Raw genomic sequence first — 20,984 nt, 5'->3', positions numbered from 1 at the left:
AGATTAGAACAATCCAATAGAGGGAGTTGAGTTAAGGTAAACAATGAAGATGACAACTTCTTTTCAAAATTGTTATCCCCAATAGAAAGAATTCTCAAGTTGGTTAGCTTATCAACCACATTTGGAAGTTGAGCCCTAAGCTTATTCCTTGAAAGATCCAAATAAACAAGATGCTCAAGATTTGACAGAAATGATGGCAACTTCTATTATGTTTTTTTCTTTCTTTTTTTTTTCTTTCTCTCTCATTCATTATTGTTAATGGTGAAGACGCGCTGAAGACAAAAGTGCAGCATGGGAAGTTTGGAAACTACGTGAAAACAATGTTATTTGATTAGTTAGTGATGAGAATAATGAACAATTGAGAAAGAAAGTGGAAAAACAAGTGCATGCAAAGTCAACAAAGTAGAACCCACTACGTGTAGAAGAATTGTCCATTTACTTTTTGAAGATTTATTAATTGATTGTTTTACCCAAATCTTATCTAGAATTAAACTCACTGCATACAAGTATAATGAAATATAATAGAATTTTATTTGAAATTCCTGGAATAATAAATAATTATTTAATTAGAATGAATAATGCACTATATATATAATCCACTGTTTGGTGTTTAGTTTTAGGAACATAGTTATAAAGACATCAGTGAGTGTTTTATATAGCTGTATTATTTAATATAATGACATATTAATATATAAATTTGAAGGTACTTATTGAATATGAGAATCATAAATATGTCTACACCAATAAGCCTCGTAACTCAATTGAGATTAGCCCTTTTTGCAAGTTTTGAAATCATGGGTGTAGTGATGATCATCATGATAATAAGGGATTGATCTTTCTCTACTTAATTAACTCCCCTATCTGTTCAAATGTTTGCACATTTACACACTTCTTAGAAAAGTATAAATACCCTTGACACTTTGAGACATGTTTAAAGTAAAGAATCAAATTACAAACAGAAACTGAAACAGAATTTCCATGTAATAATGATCTTGATAGTGTTCTACTTGTTTCAATGAAGTTGTACATAACAAGTTGTTCTTGCACGCATGATCTTCCTTTTGATCCTTTTACCTCCAAAGATTCTCACAAGCCATTGAGGCTTTCTAATTCAGAAAACACAAAGCATATTTCAAATACCATTCCACATGCATATCCTATTTCTTTTCAGCCTCAGAAGATGGATATATATTGTTGTTGAGGGAAATTGTTGTTGCATTGAATTGATAATGAGAATTCACATAGATCCATGTTTCTCTTGTAAGAATTGTTTAAAAATGTATCAAACTGTTTTCTTCGAGGTATTGATCCCTCGAGAAAGTTGCTGGAAAGATTTATGACTTAAAAGAGAAATTAGAAGGGTCAGCTTAGTAGGAATTTTCCCGGTAAGCATATTTGAGGAGAGATCTAATGATTTGAGATTTATCAAATAATAACAATTAGAAAATTATTAATTTAAAATCATTGGATTAGACAAAACAATGAGAATTCAATTCGATCATGTTTGTTCAAGTAGGTTGCAAATAAAAATTCGTTGCTCATATAACATGTCATCATTTCTGTTCTTAGGATATAAATTATAGCTTCTCTGTTTTTGTTAGTTTAATCATATTAAAATAGATCAGAAAAACAACATAAGATATTGAGTAATGTATTTGGACGGTGCAAGAAGAGTAAGAAAGAAACACTTAATATGATCAAATCACAATTTACTTGCAACATTTCTTACAATATAGAACAAGCACTTACTTAAATATGTTGGACCAATTGAAGACATATCTGTCTCATCCAATCCAATCTCTCTTAAATATATTGTGTTTTGCAGCAACCTCATCAAAGTAGTTTCTTCCCACATTAAACCATGAGAAAAAAAAGAGAGATCAAGTGATTGTAATTTGGAAAGGTGTGAGATTTGAGAAGGAATTTCACCTTCAAACCCACAATAAGATAAATTCAAGTGTGTGAGACTCACAAGCTTACCAAACTGAGATGGCAATACTGCAAGTGAGATCAAGGCCACTCACGTGACCAGCAGAGAGTGGCACGTGACGCCCATCCATGAGCAGCAATCTCACCCATTATCCCATGTCCTCATTTCCGGATAAACATGGGGGCAGAAATAAGCAGAATAATCATCATCCACATAAAACTATGATCATATATAAATTGTTAACATAACAATTATTAAAAAATGTTCATGTGTGTTTTAGTTTAGAGTAGAAATGATGCACTTAAGATTAGTTAATTGGATTGCATTGCATCTTAGTTGGATATAAATCCTCATTAGTTGCTTATTATTTTCCATTATATCATTCTTGCCTCTTTTCTTCAGTCCCAAGTAAACCAGTTTCTGTTGAATCAAATCAATATCAGGCCATGGGGTCTCTTTTGTTGCTGCAATTTCAAATCTTTTTGTATCTACATCTGTTCTTCACTTCTTTCTCTTAGTCTTTGTCTTTGTCTCCGCCTTTATGCCATCCTGACCAAAACTCTACCTTGCTTCAACTCAAGAACTTGCAAAAAGTTGATGGATGGGAAAATGGAACAGAGTGCTGTTTGTGGCCTGGTATCACGTGTGAATCCATGTTTGGTTGCATTGTAATATTTATATTTTTTAGTGCTTCACATCTCAAATACTTTGTCACAATAGCATACCTTTTATAAACAATACATATTGAACTCTTTAATCATTAATATTATATTTGTTCTTCTTTAGTATTGTAAACAGAGAAGTAGTACTATTACTGGACACAACATTTTAATTATAGAGAACAACCTAATCGGACTGATCAAATAATTGATTAAGAATTAAAGTATGTAAAGTATTCTCTATCTTCACCGGAGTTTTATCCTCTTATTTCTAACTAAGTATAGATGGTTTAATTTTCGTTTTGAATATAAAAACATTTTCAACTTGCATTGGGAGTTGGGACCAGCTATTACTTGATGATGGATACCAGAGAATTAGTATTTTTTTTTATCAAACTGTTTTAGATTGACATCAGTTAAAAAAAGAAAAAAAAAAAAACAATCAGATTGTGTTGGAGATATTCCTAATAGTTTGGCAATTGTTCTAATATAATTACTAAAACACCTTACCTCCTAACCGCTAAACAAAAAATCAGTTGCGTGCTCATATAATACCCATGCATAATAATGATATAGTTGCTCTAGTCTTCTAGATACTTGGAAGGTGCAAGTGAAGAAGTTTTGGACACAGAAACTTACACACACACACACATATATAATTATGAGAAAAAATACTTTGAAAACAAAATTCACTTGCAACATTTCTTACAACTATAGAACAAGTACTTGCTATAAATATTGTCAAGACTTGTAGACATCCATAAAATAAAAGTACGACACTAAATTTAACAAAACATACAAAACACAACAGCAAAAGACATAAACTTATTACAAATTTACATTGCAACAAAAAGCTGAAACAGAGTTGTTCTTGCACGCTGGCGGTTTCGACGGCTCCTCCTTTTGGTTCTTTTACCTCCAAAGAGGACCACTAGCCATTGAGGCTTTCCAATTGAGAAAACACAATATCCCAATCCTATTCCAAGTACCATTCCACATGCATATCCTATTGCCACTGGTTTCCAACCAAATTCAAATTTGTCTTCAGCCTCAGAAGATGGATATTGTTGCAAAGGGACATTGTTGTTGCATTGAATTGACAATGGAAATCCACATAACCCCATGTTTCCCTCATAGGAATCATTTGAAAATGTATCAAATTGTTTTCCTCTGGGTATTGGTCCCACCAACTGGTTTTGGGAAAGACTCAAGACTTCAAGAAAGTTCAGATTTACCAATTCAGTAGGAATATCCCCAGAAAGCATATTTGAGGAGAGATCCAATGATTGAAGATTTGTCAAATTTCCCAAAGAGTGGGGAATATGACCAACAAGTCTGTTATGAGAAAGATTGAGGCCTATGAGTCCATGAAGCTCCCCAAAATCATCTGGAATCTCTCCTTCAAATTTGTTTTCTGACAAATCGATAATTGCAAAGGCATATGGAATTTTCGTAAAAGTAAGACTGACTCTTTTAATTGTTGCAATCATAGAATTGACATATTCTTTTGCTGTGTCGCTAAAAGTAAGACTTATCCAACCTGTTTCAATATAAAACAAAGGGCTTTGCACATCATGAACAATCTTCATGGCTTGAAAATTTTGTATGTATGCTTTTGGTAATGAGCCGCTAAAGTTATTGCATGATATGTCAAAAATAATCAAACTTGGAAATATGTTTTCAGATTTCAAATTTGCAATCTGACCGTACAACTTATTGCCTCGTAAGACCAGTATTTCCAAATTTGATATATTCTGAAGCCAATTGGGAAATGTGTCCTCAAATTGATTGTTACCGAGATCCAAATCCACAAGTCCTGAGCATTTGGACAAAGATTTCGGCAATAGACCTTCCAAATTGTTGCCATTGAGATTCAGTGTAGTAAGATCCAAAAAGGTATCTGGCAAAGTTCCATGAAGTTTGTTCATTTGTAGATCCAAATCTCGAAATGCAAGGGATGAGCTATTGGCAAGGCACTGTGGAAATGTTCCTGTGAATTTGTTGTGGGACAAGTTGACAATGTACAGAGAGGTTGCATTACAAAAGAAGGAAGAAATGTCATCAGCCATCGAGTTGAAACTAAGATCAAGGTATTCAAGTCGATACCACGGGAAATGGTCCATCAATGTAACATTGTTATGTGCGAGATTCAAATAAGTTAATGAATCCATACCATGTATCCATTCTGGCACTTTTCCCTGAAGACTATTGCTGGACAATTTAAGAAAATCTAAATTTGGAAATTTTCCTGAGAATTCCAACCAACCAGTAATATTGCTAGAAAGCAACTGCAGTGTCTTCAAATTGGAGAAAGTGTGATTCACACTAGTTTCAGATTTTAGCAATAATGAATTACAACCTGAAAGATAAAGATACTCCAAGTTTTGAAGCTTAGAGAAGAGTGGGAAGTGGACAATACCGCTCCAGTTATCTGAAGACAAGCACAAATGAGTAAGGTTGACAAGATGGAAAATGGATTCAGGAAAGTTTCCTTGGAGTTCATTGTTGCACAAGTCTAAATGGTCCAAGGAATAAGATGTAATTTCACTTATGTGCCCTCTGAATCTGTTATTTGATAGATCTAAGTATCTCAAAGACTTGAGAGATAAGGCCCATTGAGGAATTGTGCCATTTAATAAGTTGCCTTTTAAGAATAATTGAGTGAGATTTAAAAAGGCTACTTTGTCAGGTAGTGGTCCCTCAATTTCATTATGAGAACAATCCAAGGAAGAGAGTTGAGTTAAGGCAAATAATGAGGATGGCAACTTCCTTTGGAAATTATTATCCCAAAGGCCAAGGGATTGCAAATTGGTTAGCCTATCAAACACATTTGGAATTTGACCAGTAAACTTATTTTCTGAAAGATCCAAGTAAACAAGATGATGAAGGTTTGAAAGAAATGATGGGAACGAACCAGTGAATGCATTGGCTGAAAGGTCCAAGTAAGTGAGATGCTGAAGGTTTGAGAGCAATGATGGGATTGAACCATTGAATCCATTTTCAGACAAGTCCAAAAAAGTTAGCTGTGTGAGGTTAGAAAAGGAATCAGGGATTTGTGATCCTAGGGATTGACACCATGAAAGATCCAAAAAACTAAGAGAAGCACTGCAATTCAACTTTGGAACATGGACTTGAATGTTGGATAGCTGGAGCTCATAAAGATTGGGTAAACAGAGAATGTGACTAGTCAAGTATCCCCTTATTTCAGTATCAACAAGACTAAGAGTAACCAAAGAGAAAGAGAAAGACCAATTGGACAAAGGCTTTGGTGTTAAGCTAATTGAAGACATGTCTGTTTCATCCAATACAATCTCACGCAAAGCTGTTGCATTTTGCAACATTCTTTTCCAACTTGTTTCTTTCCACATCAAACCATAATTAAAAGAGAGATCAAGTGATTGTAATTTGGAAAGGTGTGAGATTTGGGAAGGAATTTCACCTTTGAATTGACAATCAGATAAATTCAAGTGTGTGAGACTCACAAATCTACTAAACTGAGATGAGAATGGAGAATGATTGAAAAAATTGAAAGCAAGGTTGAGTGTTTGGAGATGAGTAAGATGAAAAAGAGTGCTATTGGGATTCATATTACCTACAAGTGCACCACAACTGAGATCGAGGCCAATCACGTGACCAGACACAGAGTGGCACGTGACACCCATCCATGAGCAGCAATCTGTCCCATTCTCCCATGTACTCGTCTTTGGATAAACATGAGGCCAGTCACAAGCATCATAATATTCAAAAAAGGAAGGGTTAAAAATGAATTGGGTCTTAAAGTGAAGCAAGGCAGAGCTGTCTTGGGAATGGCATAGATGAGAAGACAAACATGCAAAATGGAACATCATAAACATATACACACACAACACCACTCTAACAACCAACAACATGAAATGCCCCATTGATTATTGATTGAAGCTTTTGCTTATTTTATGTATGTATATATGGCTTACTTGAAAATGGTATTGGTATGTCACTCATCGATTAGGATCCATCTATTTATGGATATTTTTTTAATTAGAATTACAACACCTGCCACCTATACCCAGTCAATGCATGATTTCTATATTAAAATATAGAGTAAAGTGACAATTATATCATGTTGATTTTGGACTAATTAATTAAAAAAAAAAAAGTACTAATTAGGTCTTTTAAAATAATAAATGATAAACATGTGCTTTTGTTAATGAATAGTGTGAAACAAAATAAAATTGTTCATGTATTTCGTTATTTACAGTAATGTATGTCTCGTTATTGTCACATAAGCAAAAAAATATATAATTTTAGATAGTGACATATTTATTATCTTTTGAGTTTTCATATATCTTTTTATCAACTGCTCCTTATTATTTATTACTAATCCTATCAAAATAAGTGAATTTTTGCTCCGAAAGACAAAAGAGAAAAAAAAAAAAAACCCACCTCCTCTCGAAAGAAAAAAAAAAAAGTATTCGAGCCACCCTCACAATATCCACCATGCATTGGTGTGAAGCTTGACCAAAAAAGCTTGACTTCAGTGCTTTTTTCTTTAAATTTAATTTTTAAGGCATTGATTTATTAATGTAAATATCCATTTTCTCAAAACGATATCATTTTAGTTGTGGAAAAGAATAATATGTGTAAAAAAAATTAGATAGTTAAAGCCGCTTGGTCAATTATTTTTTGTTAGGAACCATTGGTCTTTCATGACAATGACTAATTGAATATTCATTAACTTTATTTATATTAGAGGTTTTTAAAATATTCATTGAGAATATAATTCAATTACAATTTGTTTGAAAAAGTAACATTGGATTTGTTATAGAGATGGAAATGAAGTTATGGGTGAAAATTACAAAAATAATGTGCTTTTAATGCAAATTTTCTTATATAGTAATCATCTACTAATATATTCTATTATGTTAATAAGAAAATTAAATTGAAAATATATATCCTTTGGATAAAATAGCTTCAAGATCCCGTCTCTATTTATATCCAATTTATTTTTTTGTTTACATTCGGTATTGTAAATTTATTCTATTTTATTCAAATCTGTTTTATTCTATTTTTTTTCCTTTCTCTCTCATTCGTTATTGTTAATGGTGAAGACGCGCAGAAAACAAGCGCATGCAAAGTCAACAAAGTAGAACCCACTATGTGTAGAAGAAATGACCATTTACTTTGAAGATTTTGTAACGTCTTTGGCGGGATTAGTTTGTGGTAAAAATTTATGTGTAGTTGTCTTTCGTATAAAATTAATAGTTAAAAATTGTTAGTCGGTGAAAATATGTTTATTTAGTTTTGTTTTGCTTAAATTTGTTGACATGTGTGGTTGTTTAGTTAGTTTTTGTTTAAATCTAAACTTATTTCGGTTCGTTTGTGAATTAACATGTTCTCTTGATACTACTTTTAAGTATTGACTAAATTTTTTATTTTTTAAAAAATTTCGGTTCAATTCTTAGTTTAATTTAGGTTCATTTAGTTTCGTTTCATTTGAATTTGCTGAACTTGTTCATATGTGATTATTTAGTTAGTTTTTGTTCAAATCTAAACATATTTCGGTTCATTTGTGAATTAATTGAGATTCATTTGATATTGTTGTTAAGTATTGACCACATTTTTTATTCCTTAAGAAATTTCGGTTCATTTCTTAATTTAATTTAGGTTTCATTTAGTTTCGTTTCACTTGAATTTTTCCTCCTCGTCTTTCACTTCGTCTTCTTCTTCTTTTTCATTTTTTTCTTTATTTTTTCCTTATTTTGTTTTCTTAAAATTCTTCTTGATTTACTCTCTTGATAGAATAAAACCAAGAAGAAAGAACGCGAAGAAGAAGGAGGAACACGAAAAAAAAAAGGAAGAAGAATGCGAAGAAGGAGAATGAGAAATGTGAAGTAGAAGAAGAAGAAAGAAGAGGAGATAAATGCAGCCATGTAGGAACGTTTATATAGTTGGAGCGTATATTTATACTCCACTAATGAAACTGATTTTTATTGAGTTTAGACCAACTTAGTTTGATTTGGTTGCCAAAAAAACTTAAATGTATTTCTATGTGTTAATTATTTTTAAAATAAATACATAATATTAAATATAATAAATATATAATTTTAAATATTATATATATAAAATTATAGATATTAAGTTATATTTAATAATTTTGGATTATTCTTTCTCGAGTTAGAGAGAAACATAATTGTATTGATCAAATAATTGATTAAGCGTCAAAATATGTAAAGTAACTTTGACCGAGCAAGAACTTTTCTGTCTTTTTTTTTTCCTACTTAGCAAAATTAAAGTGAGTTCAAAAGTAATGGCCACCCAAAGAAAGTAAGTTGTTAAAATGTTGCATCATGCATGTACGCGTTATCTTTGATAAAGTTACTAGTGTATGTATGGCCCTTACCTATTTTAATTTTTGTGGTTCTTTTGAGTAATTGATTGCTTGAAAATCAGGTTGTGCTTCACCGTATACCAGAGTTTAATTCTAACAAAGTGCTGGATGGTCTAATTTTCGTTTTGAGTATACACAAATTTTCAACTTGATGGTGGATACCACAATTATTAATTGATTAAACAAGAATGTCTTTAACTAATTTGGATTGGTTGAATGGTCAGCTCACTCATCCACTTAAACAAATATTGGGAGTTTGAACTCTGTTTTGTGCATGCAGCAACTCATAAATAGAGCTTTGATCTGCGACGGGCTTGAAGTATACCATTATTTTTCCTAAATTTCATCTTTCTTTCTTTTTGTTTTTTCCTCGTTTATCTTGTTATTATTTCTGTTCTTATAACAGTTCTTATAATATTTAGCTTCTCTGTTTTGTTGGCTTAATATGTTTAAATAGACCATAGAAGAATTTAGAGCTGAATATGCATGAAAACTGAAAACTATACTATATTAGAAGGTGCAACTATAGTGAAGCAGAGACACTTATATTCATTAAAAACATAATTTACATGCAACATTTCTTACAACTATAGAACAAGTATTCACTATAAATATCAAGAAGACATGCATAAAGTAAAATAAAAGTACAACATGAAATCAAATAAAACATAAAAAACAAAACAACACAAGACACAAACGTGTTACACACTTAGATTACTACCAAAAGCCAAAACAGAGTTGTTCTTGCATGACGATTTGCATGACTCCTCCTTTTGATCCATTTACCTCTGAAGATGATCACAAGCCATTGAGGTTTTCCAACTGAGAAACCACAAAATCCCAAGCCAATTCCAAGCACCATTCCAAATGCATATCCTATTGCCACTGGTTTCCAACCAAATCCAAATTTATCTTCAGCCTGAGAAGATGAATATTGTTGCAAGGGGACATTACTGTTGCATTGAATTGTCAATGGAAGTCCACAGTCCTATGTTTCCCTTATAGGAATTGTTTGAAAATGTATCAAACTGTTTTCCTTGAGGTATTGATCCCTCAAGATGGTTGCTGGAAAGATTCAAGACTTCAAGAAAAATTAGATTGGTCAACATTTGTCAAATTTCCCATAACATGTGGAATAGGACCAATGAGGTTGTTATGTGAAAGGTTGATGCTTTTGAGTGCTTGAAGCTCTCCAAAAACATCTGGAATCTCTCCTTCAAAGTTGTTACTTGATAAATCAATATTTGCAAAGGCATTTGGAATTTTTGTCAAAGTGATACTAACTCCTTTAACTGTTGTAGTCATAGAATTATCATATTCTAGTTCAATGTTGCCTTCTCCTGAACCTGAATCACTTTGAAGATAATAATACAAACTGCTTTGAATCTTCATGGCTTGAAAGTTTTGTATGTATGCTTTTGGTAACGAGCCACTAAAGTTATTGCTTGATATGTCAAAAATAATCAAACTTGGAAATATATTTTCAGATTTCAGTTTGACAATGGAACCGTACAACTGATTTCCTTGTAAGACCAATATTTCAAAATTTAATAGATTCTGAAGCCAATTGGGAAATGTATCTTCAAATTGATTATTACCAAGATTCAAATCCATAAGATCTGTGCAATTGGCCAAAGATTTTGGCAATAAACCTTTGAACTGGTTGCCATTCAGATTAAGTGTAACAAGATCTTCAAAGGTATCTGGTAAAGTTCCATGAAATTTGTTCATTTGCAGATCCAAATTCCTAAGGGATGAGCTATTGGCAAGGCACTGTGGAAATGTTCCTATGAATCTGTTGTGGGACAAGTTGATAACATTTAGAAAAGTTGCATTACAAAAGAAAGAAGAAATGTCATCATCCATCAAGTTGAAGCTAAGATCAAGGTACTCAAATTGATACCATGGGAATTGATGACCTATTGATGTGAACATGTTGTGTGAGAGTTTCAAATGAATTAATGAATGTATATCATGTATCCATTTCGGCACCTTTCCTTCAAGTTTATTATTGGACAATTCAAGATATTTCAACTGTGGAAAATTTCCAGAGAATTTTGAATAACCAATGATATTGTTGGAAAATAACTGTAGTGCTTGCAAATTGAAAAAAGTGTAATTAACACTTGTTTCAGATTCTAGCAATAATAAACTGCAACCTGAAAGGGAAAGATACTCCAAATTTTGAAGCTTGGAGAAGAGTGAAAAGTGGGTAGTACCACTCCATTTGTTTGAGGACAAGCACAAATGAGAAAGGTTTACAAGATGAAAAATTGTTTCTGGAAAGTTTCCTTGGAGCTTATTGTTGCACAAGTCTAAATATTCCAAGGAATAAGATGTGATCTCACCACTTATGGGTCCTATGAACTGATTTTTTGATAGATCGAAAGTTCTCAAAGACTTAAGGGAGAAAATTGATGATGGAATTGTCCCATTTAATAAGTTACCTTCTAGGAATAATTCAGTGAGATTTGAAAAGGCTACTTTGTCAGATAATGGCCCCTCAATTTGATTAGAAGAACAATCCAACTGAGAGAGTCGAGTTAAGGTAAACAATGAAGATGGCAACTTTCCTTGGAAATTGTTATCATGAAGAGAGAGAGTTTGCAAGTTTGTTAGCCTATCAAACACATTGGGAATTTTTCCACTAAGATTATTCCTTGAAAGAACTAAGTAAACAAGATGATGAAGGTTTGAAAGTGATGATGGAATTGAACCATTTAAAAAACTGTCCACCAAAATCAAGGAAGTAAGATATGTTAGATTGAAAAATGATGAAGGAATAGGCCCATGAAAATTACATTCTGAAAGATCCAAGATACTAAGAAGAGAAGTATTACAATTCAACTTTGGAACATGAACCTGAATGCCTTGATTAGCACCTAGATTGAGTTTTTGAAGATTTGGTAAACAGAATATATCACTTGTCAAATAACCACTTATTTTAGTATGAACAAGACTAAGAGTAACCAAAGTGGAAGACAAGTTGGCAATCAAAGACAAAGGACCTGGTGTTGGACCAATTGAAGACATGTCTGTTTCATCCAATACAACCTCTCTCAAAGATGTTGTGTTTTGCAGCAGCCTCTTCCAAGTGGTTTCTTTCAAAGATAAAGCATAATTCCAAGAGAGATCAAGTGATTGTAATTTAGAAAGGTGTGAGATTTGAGAAGGAATATCACCTTTGAAAGCACAATAAGACAAGTTGAGGTGTGTGAGACTCACAAACCCACCAAACTGAGATGGCAATTCAGAACCATAGATAGAATTGTAAGCAAGGCTAAGTGTTTGGAGATGAGTAAGATAGAAAAGAGTGCTGTTAGGATGAATATTACCTACAAGGGCACTGCAACTGAGATCAAGGCCAATCACGTGACTAGACACAGAGTGGCACGTGACTCCCATCCATGAACAACAATCTGTTCCATTGTCCCATGTCCTCATCTTTGGATAAAGATTGGGACACAAATGCTCATAATATGTATTTTCATAAAAGGTAGTGTTTGTAATGAGTTGGGTCTTGAAGTGAAGTAAAGCAGAATTTTCATAAGGATGACATGAATGTGAAGACAAACATGCAAAATGGAACATCATAAGAATCAACAAAATGAAACAACCCATTGATTATTGATTAAAAGTTGTGCTTATTTTATGTATTTATTTGATATGTCACTCATCAATCAAGATCCATCTATTTATAGATAAATTTTTTTACTGGGATTACAAGCACCTATGCCAACCATTATTAACCATAGATATTCATACCATCCCAATCTATCAATGTCAAGAGTTAAGACTAAATCAAATTCTAAGTTTTATTCTAACGAGAGACTTAGATATATTTGGTTCTTATTCTTGGTGGAAGTAATTGTACATATGAAGAGTAATATATTTGTTAGGATAAATTGATGTTGTTCCAATATGAATCTAGAAAAAGACTTTGTCTTAGACTAATATATTATACAAAGCAATATTAGCAAATCAATTTTGTTCACGCAATATCAATATCAGTTAAATTTTAGTCACAAAAAAATATCAGTTAAATTTTTTAAAATTATTTTAAATTATAGATCATATTAAATCNNTATTCCAAATGAACATTTTATTCCGACCCTTCAACAACGTAATTCTAAGAGGATCTGTGATTAACAACGATGCGGTACTTCAATTATGATGGAATGCTTTTGGAAAATAATCTAAATACTTTTTTTTTTGTGACTATCTAAATGCTTTATTCCTTATTATTTTAAAACTAAAATAAAAAAATATTTAATTTGTGAAGAATATAATAATGTGATGATCAAGTTTATTTGTTTTCACCCGACCCATCTCATATTTTCTCCATTCTCTTGCATGTATGTAATATATATAGATTATCTGTTTCAAATTTTTTTTAAAATTTTTTTGCCGATTAATTGTTGAAGTAAAAGAAAAGGATAAAGTATTAAATAGAAAGATTATATTACTAACAAAAATAATTCAAAAGATACCACCAATAAATAAGTCAGAAAAAAAAAGTGACAAAATTCTAAAGATAATTTTACTGTTATTTTCAATGCAAATGTTCTTATAATATAGTAATTTAATTATGTTAATAAGAAAATTAAATTAGAAATATTATTCAGATCAAACAAAATACATGGTGAATTTTTCATATTATCATTGTTACCTGTTGATTACTGTAGATTAATGTTATAACCGAAGAAAAAAAAAAGAAGAGGGGTTTAATGAGTCACGTGACTCACCCCCTCCCCAACCCCACTTATTTTCTTTCACCCGAAACCCTTCTCCCTCTTCTTCAATTTCATTTTTTCTTCTTTTTCTTTTTCTTTTCCTTCTTCTTCTCCCTTTCCATCTTCTCATCTCTTCTTCTTGAAATCATACACTATGATTAAATCCACTTCTTTCATTTTACTTCCTTCTCTTTCTCTTCTCTTTTTTATTTTATTCATTCAAATTTCTTTTATCACAATCCTAAATCATGGAGCTTCAACCTATTTAATGAAAAAAGTATTCAACTTTTGAGTTTTGGTTATTATTGAGACTTTAAAGTAACTCTTTGACTCAATAATTAGCTATATTTCAAATTTTTAGCATCCTTATACTTGTGAGTATAGCAAAATCCGAATTAGGGTTATTAGGGTTAGAAAATTTGGGGCTTTTGTCAAGGTGAGTAAGATTATGTTAATTGACGATATTAGTAGCTCACAAATATCATTATTGTCATATTTCTAGAGTTGTAGTAGAGTTATTGGACATCATTTGGTAGCTCGTTGACGAGCTCAGAGTTGCTTCCGGTTCTTTGGAATCAAGTTGTGAGTGGATATTATATCTATAATTGTTTTTAAATATATTATTATCAATATCTATGTTGAATCATTAATTTTGAAGTTTGAAAATATTTTATTATTGTGATTTTTGAATTTCTAAAAATAAATATTGATTTGTGAAACTTACAATTTTATAAAAAATACACACGAGACGATATTTATATATTTTGTAAAGTATAAATGTTTTCTTATTTGACTTATTTAAATTTTAATTAAATTTTAGTATGCAATCTTATATATATTAATTTGTTATGGAATTTGGTAGTATATTATAAGCATTAGATATTTTATAAGTGATTTGGTTTGGATTGGTTTGGGAGACTCTGACTAGAAACCCGTAATTAACGGCGGTTATGACGTTAACCTAGATGCATCTGGTTCAGACCTCAGCTAGCAGGGGCGTTGCTAGCCTAACGTGTAGGCCACACGTTGGATCTGTTATACCGTACGGACACACTAGAGGAAAGGGCTACCCTTAGAGGTGGAGCCGCCCTAGGTGTGTAATATTTGATTTGATTTGACTTCTGGAATGAGAACTCCCATTTCAGTTCATCCGCTTAACTACTTATCTATTTGTTTGCATAATTAATTCATATAAATTTCTCATCTCTGAAAGGAAAGATAATTTTTAAGGTAAACTCTGTATTGTCTTGTGTGGGTTATAGATGTAATGTTTGCTCACTGACTTGTAAAACTCACCCTATTATATTCCCATGTTTTTCAGATACAGGAGTCATTCCAGGTTCCATTCCACCTCAGTAGATCTTAGTCATTTTGGTGAGCCCTTCTTTTTTCCAAGGGTTAAGTAATTATGTAATGGAACCTTTGCTCAAAATTTAGATTATGTCAATGCTCCATATGTCACAGGCAGGATCCTCGTGTGGTTTATGTTATTTTGAATCTTGAACTGTTTAGATAGTAATTATAAGTTGGTTATGTAAGACTTATGAATTTAACTATATACTCTAGTTATCAACTTGATATATATATGATGCATGTTTTGGATATATTTGGTTGTGGATATGGTTAGAATATGTTGTTGTTGTTGTCTTTAGAAATGGATGTTTATTATTGATACAAGGAGTTAATATCTATGTTGGTAAGGTCCTAAAAACAGAGGAGGTTCTGTCCGATTTTCTGCTGAGGGACTTGTCCCTTGAACGCCAGTCATGGCTTGGTTCGGGCTATGACAATTAAGATTAAGAGTAACAATAAAAATCTTTTTTGGAGTACTAGATATATATTATTTTATAATAATACTTGTATTATTACATTTATTTATATGGGAAACTAAAAACATTTTTAAAATAAGACGTTTTAAACGTCTTTATCTAAGTGGCTCCTTATTTATATTAGCTCCCCAATCTCCATAGTGAAGCATGCATTGAAGGAAGGGTTGGAAAAATTGTGCATTTATTTGAAGACATTAACAACGTATTTGCTGGGATGAATTGATATTACGATATTGTGGTTCAACATTTCTTATTGTAGGGCATAACCACTTTCAATGTGTTGCTTTCTATTCCATAGCCAATGAATTTAGTTAATACATTCATATCCTGTTTATTATATTAATGGAATGGACAGTTTTTTCACTATAGAAGATGAAAAATCATTATTTTACTAAATACATTTTTGTAAAATCCCTACAATACCCCTTGTTCCTCTTTTTTTTTCAAACCAAACCCTAACCCTCTTCTAACACACTCACTCACCTCTCACTACCGCACACACTCTCACTCCCCTCACACCCTCTTCCTCATAGCACACACACAGATTTGGACTGGCTTCAAAGGAGTCTAATAGGTGGTATGACGAAAGCGATTGACTATAAATCGTTAAACACCATGATTAGAAAGAATTTACCGCAAGTTGTAGAAGTACGAGAATTAGGAGCATACAAAGCTCTCCTGACCTTTGATAGTATATTAAGTGCTGAAGAAGCATACACCTTCAAGTTGGACAATATCTTGAAGTGTTTCCAAAGCGTGTGGAGATGGGATGAGGAGGAAAGGAGTGAAACTCGGAGAGTATGGCTAGAGTGCTTTGGTGTTCCGTTGCATACTTGGTCAGCAGAAACGTTCAAGCTGATAGGAAGTCAATGGGGAGAGGTTGTTGGGTGTGACGAAGCCACAGCATCATGCATCTCGTTTAGTGTGGGACGTACGGTGAGTGGGAATTGTTTGACTGACCTGGGAGGATACCACCGAGCTGGCGAGCAAGGAAGCAGCTCTGTCGATTGCAGGGGTTCACGAGCCATGGTGGGGAACCAAGCATCTGAAAGAGGGATGACAGGCGGCTGTCCGAAGCTTCCCCTGCAATCTGATATCCCAATGAAAGTGAAGGCAGATCTTGGACCCTCCAGGAAGGAAATGTGGGAATGTAGTACTAAGGAGAGGGGTACGTTAAGGGGGAAGGTTGCCATAGGGTACCGAGTTGAGCCCCTTGAAAATGGTGAACATGCACTAGAGGCCGACGCAACTGGGGTACTGGTAAGGCTTGAGGAAGGAAGTGGCGAGAATGGGATGGATGGTGATTTTAGTATTGAAAAACAGGTTGCTGAGGGCGATGGCACGACTGGGAGGAAGATCGATATTGATTCTGGCCACCATGAGCACTGTGGTGGGAATGCTTTGAGCAGAGAAGAGCAAATACTCGAAAATAAGAGGGCATGGGAACTGGCAGTTGAATCCGGAGCAGAGCAATACAATGAAGATGATGATATAATGGCAATTTTGCAAGAACAGAATGAAGCACTAGATCAGAAGAGGAGATTGGCCAAGCAGAAAGAAAAGGCTCGGAGATGTCGACCAAAAAATTTTAAAAAGGTGTGTAAAAAAGTTTTATTATGATTTTTAGCTCTTGGAATGTTAGGGGGTTAGGAGGGGTGGGAAAATTGAGCATGGTTAAAGAGCTAAAGAAGAAACAGAAATTGAATATGTTAGGATTGGTTGAGTCTAAAATGCAAGCTGTGACTAAGTTTGATGTAGTACGAATTTGGGGAAGCGATGCAGTGGGGTGGGAGTTTGTAAATGCGGAAGGCACATCGGGGGGTCTACTATTGATGTGGGATATCATGCTATTTAGAATGAATAACTGTTACAAAGGGGAGAGATGGTTATGTGTGGAAGGAGTCCTTTTGAAAAATGATTATCGTTGTGCTTTTTGTTTGGTATATGGTGCTCATACTAGAGCAGGAAAACTTGCTGTGTGGGAGGAACTGAGCTTTATAGCTGGGTTATGTCAAGTTCCGATATGCTACATGGGTGACTTTAACGAAGTTACACAGGTTGAAGAGAGGAAAGGTCAGGACCGATTAACAGCATCAGCCGAAGATTTTAAGAGTTGGATTCAGGATATGCAGTTAGTGGATTTACCCTTGAATGATCGCAAATATACATGGTTTAGAGGCAGCTCTTGCAGTCGTATTGATAGGGTACTTGTGAGCTTAGAATGGACGGAGGAATTTCCAGAGATTCGATTAAAAGGGGGACCGAGAGGCCTATCAGATCATTGTCCACTTATAGTTCAGAATACCGTATGCAGAGATGGTCCGCGTCCATTTCGAAGTTTAGATTCTTGGTTTACCCATGAAGGTTTCTTAAGAATGGTCAGAGAGGAATGGAGGAACCTGGGTGAGGTGCAATTCACAGATAAGCTGAAAGCTCTTACGGTGCCTTTGAGAAGATGGCATAAGGATAAATTCGGTGACATGGATAAGAAAATTCAGCACTTTGAGGAGGAGATCAGGAAGGTAGATGAGCTGGCTGGAAATGGAGTATATGATGGTACATCGGAGGCCAGAAGGAAGGCTCTAGTAAGCTGTTGCAAGCAGTGGTATGTCAGAAAAGAAGTACATTGGAAGCAGATGTCACGCTCCAAGCATGCGAAGAATATGGATCAAAATACTAGATACTTTCATAACTTGGCGTCGGCAAGAAGGAGGAACAATAGAATTGATGCCCTGATAATTAACGGTAGGTTGGTGAGGAATCAATCTCGGATCAAGATTGCTATCCGAGACTTCTATAAACATTTGTATCACCAGGAGAGATCACCGGTGGTGGGATTTAGGGATGGACTGGTAAATCAGATCGATGAAGAGGAGTCCATAGCTTTGGAGAGATTACCGACTTCAGAGGAGATTAGAGAGGCAGTTTGGGATTGCGAATCTTCCAAGGCTCCAGGAAGTGATGGGTATAACATGAATTTCATCAAGAAGTGCTGGGATGAGATTGGTGCTGAATTCACTAAAGCTGTTATGGATTTTTTCCGATCTTCAAGGTTGCCTTCTGACTCTAATATTACTTGGGTGTCTCTCGCACCTAAGTACACAGGAGCTAAGGAGATTAAGGACCTCCGGCCGATAAGCATGGTAGGTTGCGTATACAAAGTGATTTCCAAAGTGATGGTCAGGAGAATGAGATCTGTCATGCCAGGTCTAGTGGGAGAGACACAGAGTGCTTTTGTCAAGGGTCGGAAAATACATGATGGGGCGCTTATTGCTTGCGAAACAGTACAATGGCTGAAGACGAAAAGAAAGAAAGCGGCGATTATTAAACTAGACTTCCAGAAGGCCTATGATCGGGTCAAATGGAGCTTTGTGGACATTGTGCTACAGAAGATGGGCTTTGGCTGGAAATGGAGGGAATGGGTTAAGGAGTGTGTTGGCACGGCATCTATGTCAATCCTGATAAATGGCTCACCATCTAAACCTTTTAAGATGGAGAGGGGTTTGAGACAAGGTGATCCTTTATCTCCGTTTCTGTTCGTTCTAGTTGTGGATGTTCTGCATCGGATGGTAGGGGAGGCAGTCAGAAACAGACGTATTATGCCGTTGTTAGTTGGTAAGGACAATATAGAGTTGTCACACCTCCAATTTGCTGATGACACTATATTGTTCTGTCCGCCAGAAGAGGAGACCATCAGAAACTATGCCAGGCTGCTAAGGTGCTTTGAGATGATGTCGGGATTATCCATTAACTTTGAGAAATCAAGTCTAATCCCAATCAACTGTGATCAGCAGTGGACATCCAACATGTGTAACTTGCTGGGGTGCAAGGAGGCCTACCTTCCAGTCAGATACCTTGGCATCCCATTAGGAGCGAATCCACGACTGGTCAGGACGTGGAAACCGATAATTGACAAGGTAGAGGAGAAGCTCAGCCTATGGAAGGCAAAGGTACTTAACAAAGCGGGTAAGCTGGTCCTTATTAAGTCCGTGTTAAGTAGCTTGCCGGTGTACTACTTGAGCCTGTACAAGATGCCGAAGGCAGTGGCAGAAAAATTGATATCTTTGCAGAGAAGGTTCCTGTGGAGTAAGGAGGAAGGTAGGAATGGCATGGCGCTAGTTAAGTGGGAGGTGGTTCAAGCCCCTAAAAAACTGGGGGGATTGGGGGTAGGTGATGCTGTGATTAGAAATGCTGCGCTCCTGTTCAAGTGGTGGTGGCGTTTTTCGAAAGAAGAATGTCCATTATGGAAGAAAGTGGTATGTTCTTGTTATGATTTGAATCCAAGTGTGATGTTATCAGCTCAAATATTACCTACTAGAGGGGGCCCATGGAAGGATATCTGCCATCTGCAACTCAAAGATAATACTATAAAAGATAAGATGATTGCGGGATTGTCTATGGAGGTGGGGGACGGAAGGAGGACTCGTTTCTGGGAAGATGTCTGGCTACAAAGTGGTCCGTTAGAGTTGAGTTTTCCGAGACTTTTCTCCATTTCAAACCAAAAAGGATCTGTCATAGGGGATTGTGGGTTCTGGGATGGGTTAGAGTGGATTTGGAATTTTCAGTGGAGGCGAGCTTTATACCAATGGGAGCTGGAATTAGTGGATCTGTTGCATGAGTCCTTAAGGCCTATAAAGCTATCACATGATAAGCCGGACAGAATCTTTTGGAAGTTTGACAAGGAAGGTATATTTTCAACTAACTCCTTTGTGCAGGTAGTACAGTCAGAATCCCTCCCGGAGGATATAACCAGCTATAGTTTCACAAGAACGCTTTGGAAAGGTTTGGTGCCGCCACGAGTGGAGTTATTTATTTGGTTTACTCTGATAGGAAGAGTAAATACTAAAGAAAGACTCCATAGATTGGGAATTGTTAGCCAAGGTGATAACATGTGTGTCCTGTGTAACAAAGAAGTGGAACTTACTCACCATTTATTTTTGGGGTGTGAGTTTACTTGGCAGGTGTGGTGTCAATGGCTAACTGAATTTGGGAGATCATGGACTGTTCCGGGCTCACTGAAAGAACACTTTGAGAGTTGGACAGGTGCTGCTAACAGGAAGGTGGAGCGCAACAAGTGGCTCATTTGCTTTTTCTCGGTCATTTGGAACGTTTGGCTTGAGCGAAACGGACGAATTTTTAATAACAAGGAGGCAAATGCAGAGGTGGTTTTTCAGAAATCTTTAAAAATTTATAGAGAATGGAGTAGTTTAGATCCTTTCTGTTGTTGATGGCAATGCCGGAGATGACATTAAGGAGATTGTTGTTTTTTATTTTGTTTTTCCTGTTGAATTGTTGGCTTGTTTGTCGCTCCACTTCATTGTGTTGAGCTCTCTTATTCAAAAAAAAAGAAAGAAAGAAAGAAAAGGGAAAGAGAGAAGAGGGGAGACCGTGAGAAGAGAAGGGAGGAGGAAGGAGAGAGCTGTCCACGCCGAGCCACCACGCGAGGAGAGAGAGCCGTGCCTCGTC

At 34.9% G+C, this 20,984-nt stretch overlaps 1 protein-coding gene and 1 pseudogene across 1 annotated transcript; both read right to left on the bottom strand.

Annotated features, from left to right (window-relative positions):
- On the bottom strand, positions 3,262 to 6,576 carry LOC107609345 (receptor-like protein 12). The gene has a single exon (XM_021106904.1). The coding sequence runs from the start codon at positions 6,489 to 6,491 to the stop codon at positions 3,426 to 3,428; it is 3,066 nt and encodes a 1,021-aa protein (XP_020962563.1). The 5' UTR covers positions 6,492 to 6,576; the 3' UTR covers positions 3,262 to 3,425.
- On the bottom strand, positions 9,492 to 12,602 carry LOC107606447 (annotated as a pseudogene).

Source organism: Arachis ipaensis, chromosome B07 (genome assembly GCF_000816755.2).
Source record: "Arachis ipaensis cultivar K30076 chromosome B07, Araip1.1, whole genome shotgun sequence".
NCBI classification, from domain to species: Eukaryota; Viridiplantae; Streptophyta; class Magnoliopsida; order Fabales; family Fabaceae; genus Arachis; species Arachis ipaensis.
This window is presented reverse-complemented; position numbering and strand designations above follow the sequence as displayed.

Coding starts and splice junctions, on each gene's coding strand:
- LOC107609345 (XM_021106904.1), bottom strand. CDS start 6,491: ATGGGGCATTTCATGTTGTTGGTTGTTAGAGTGGTGTTGTGTGTGTAT.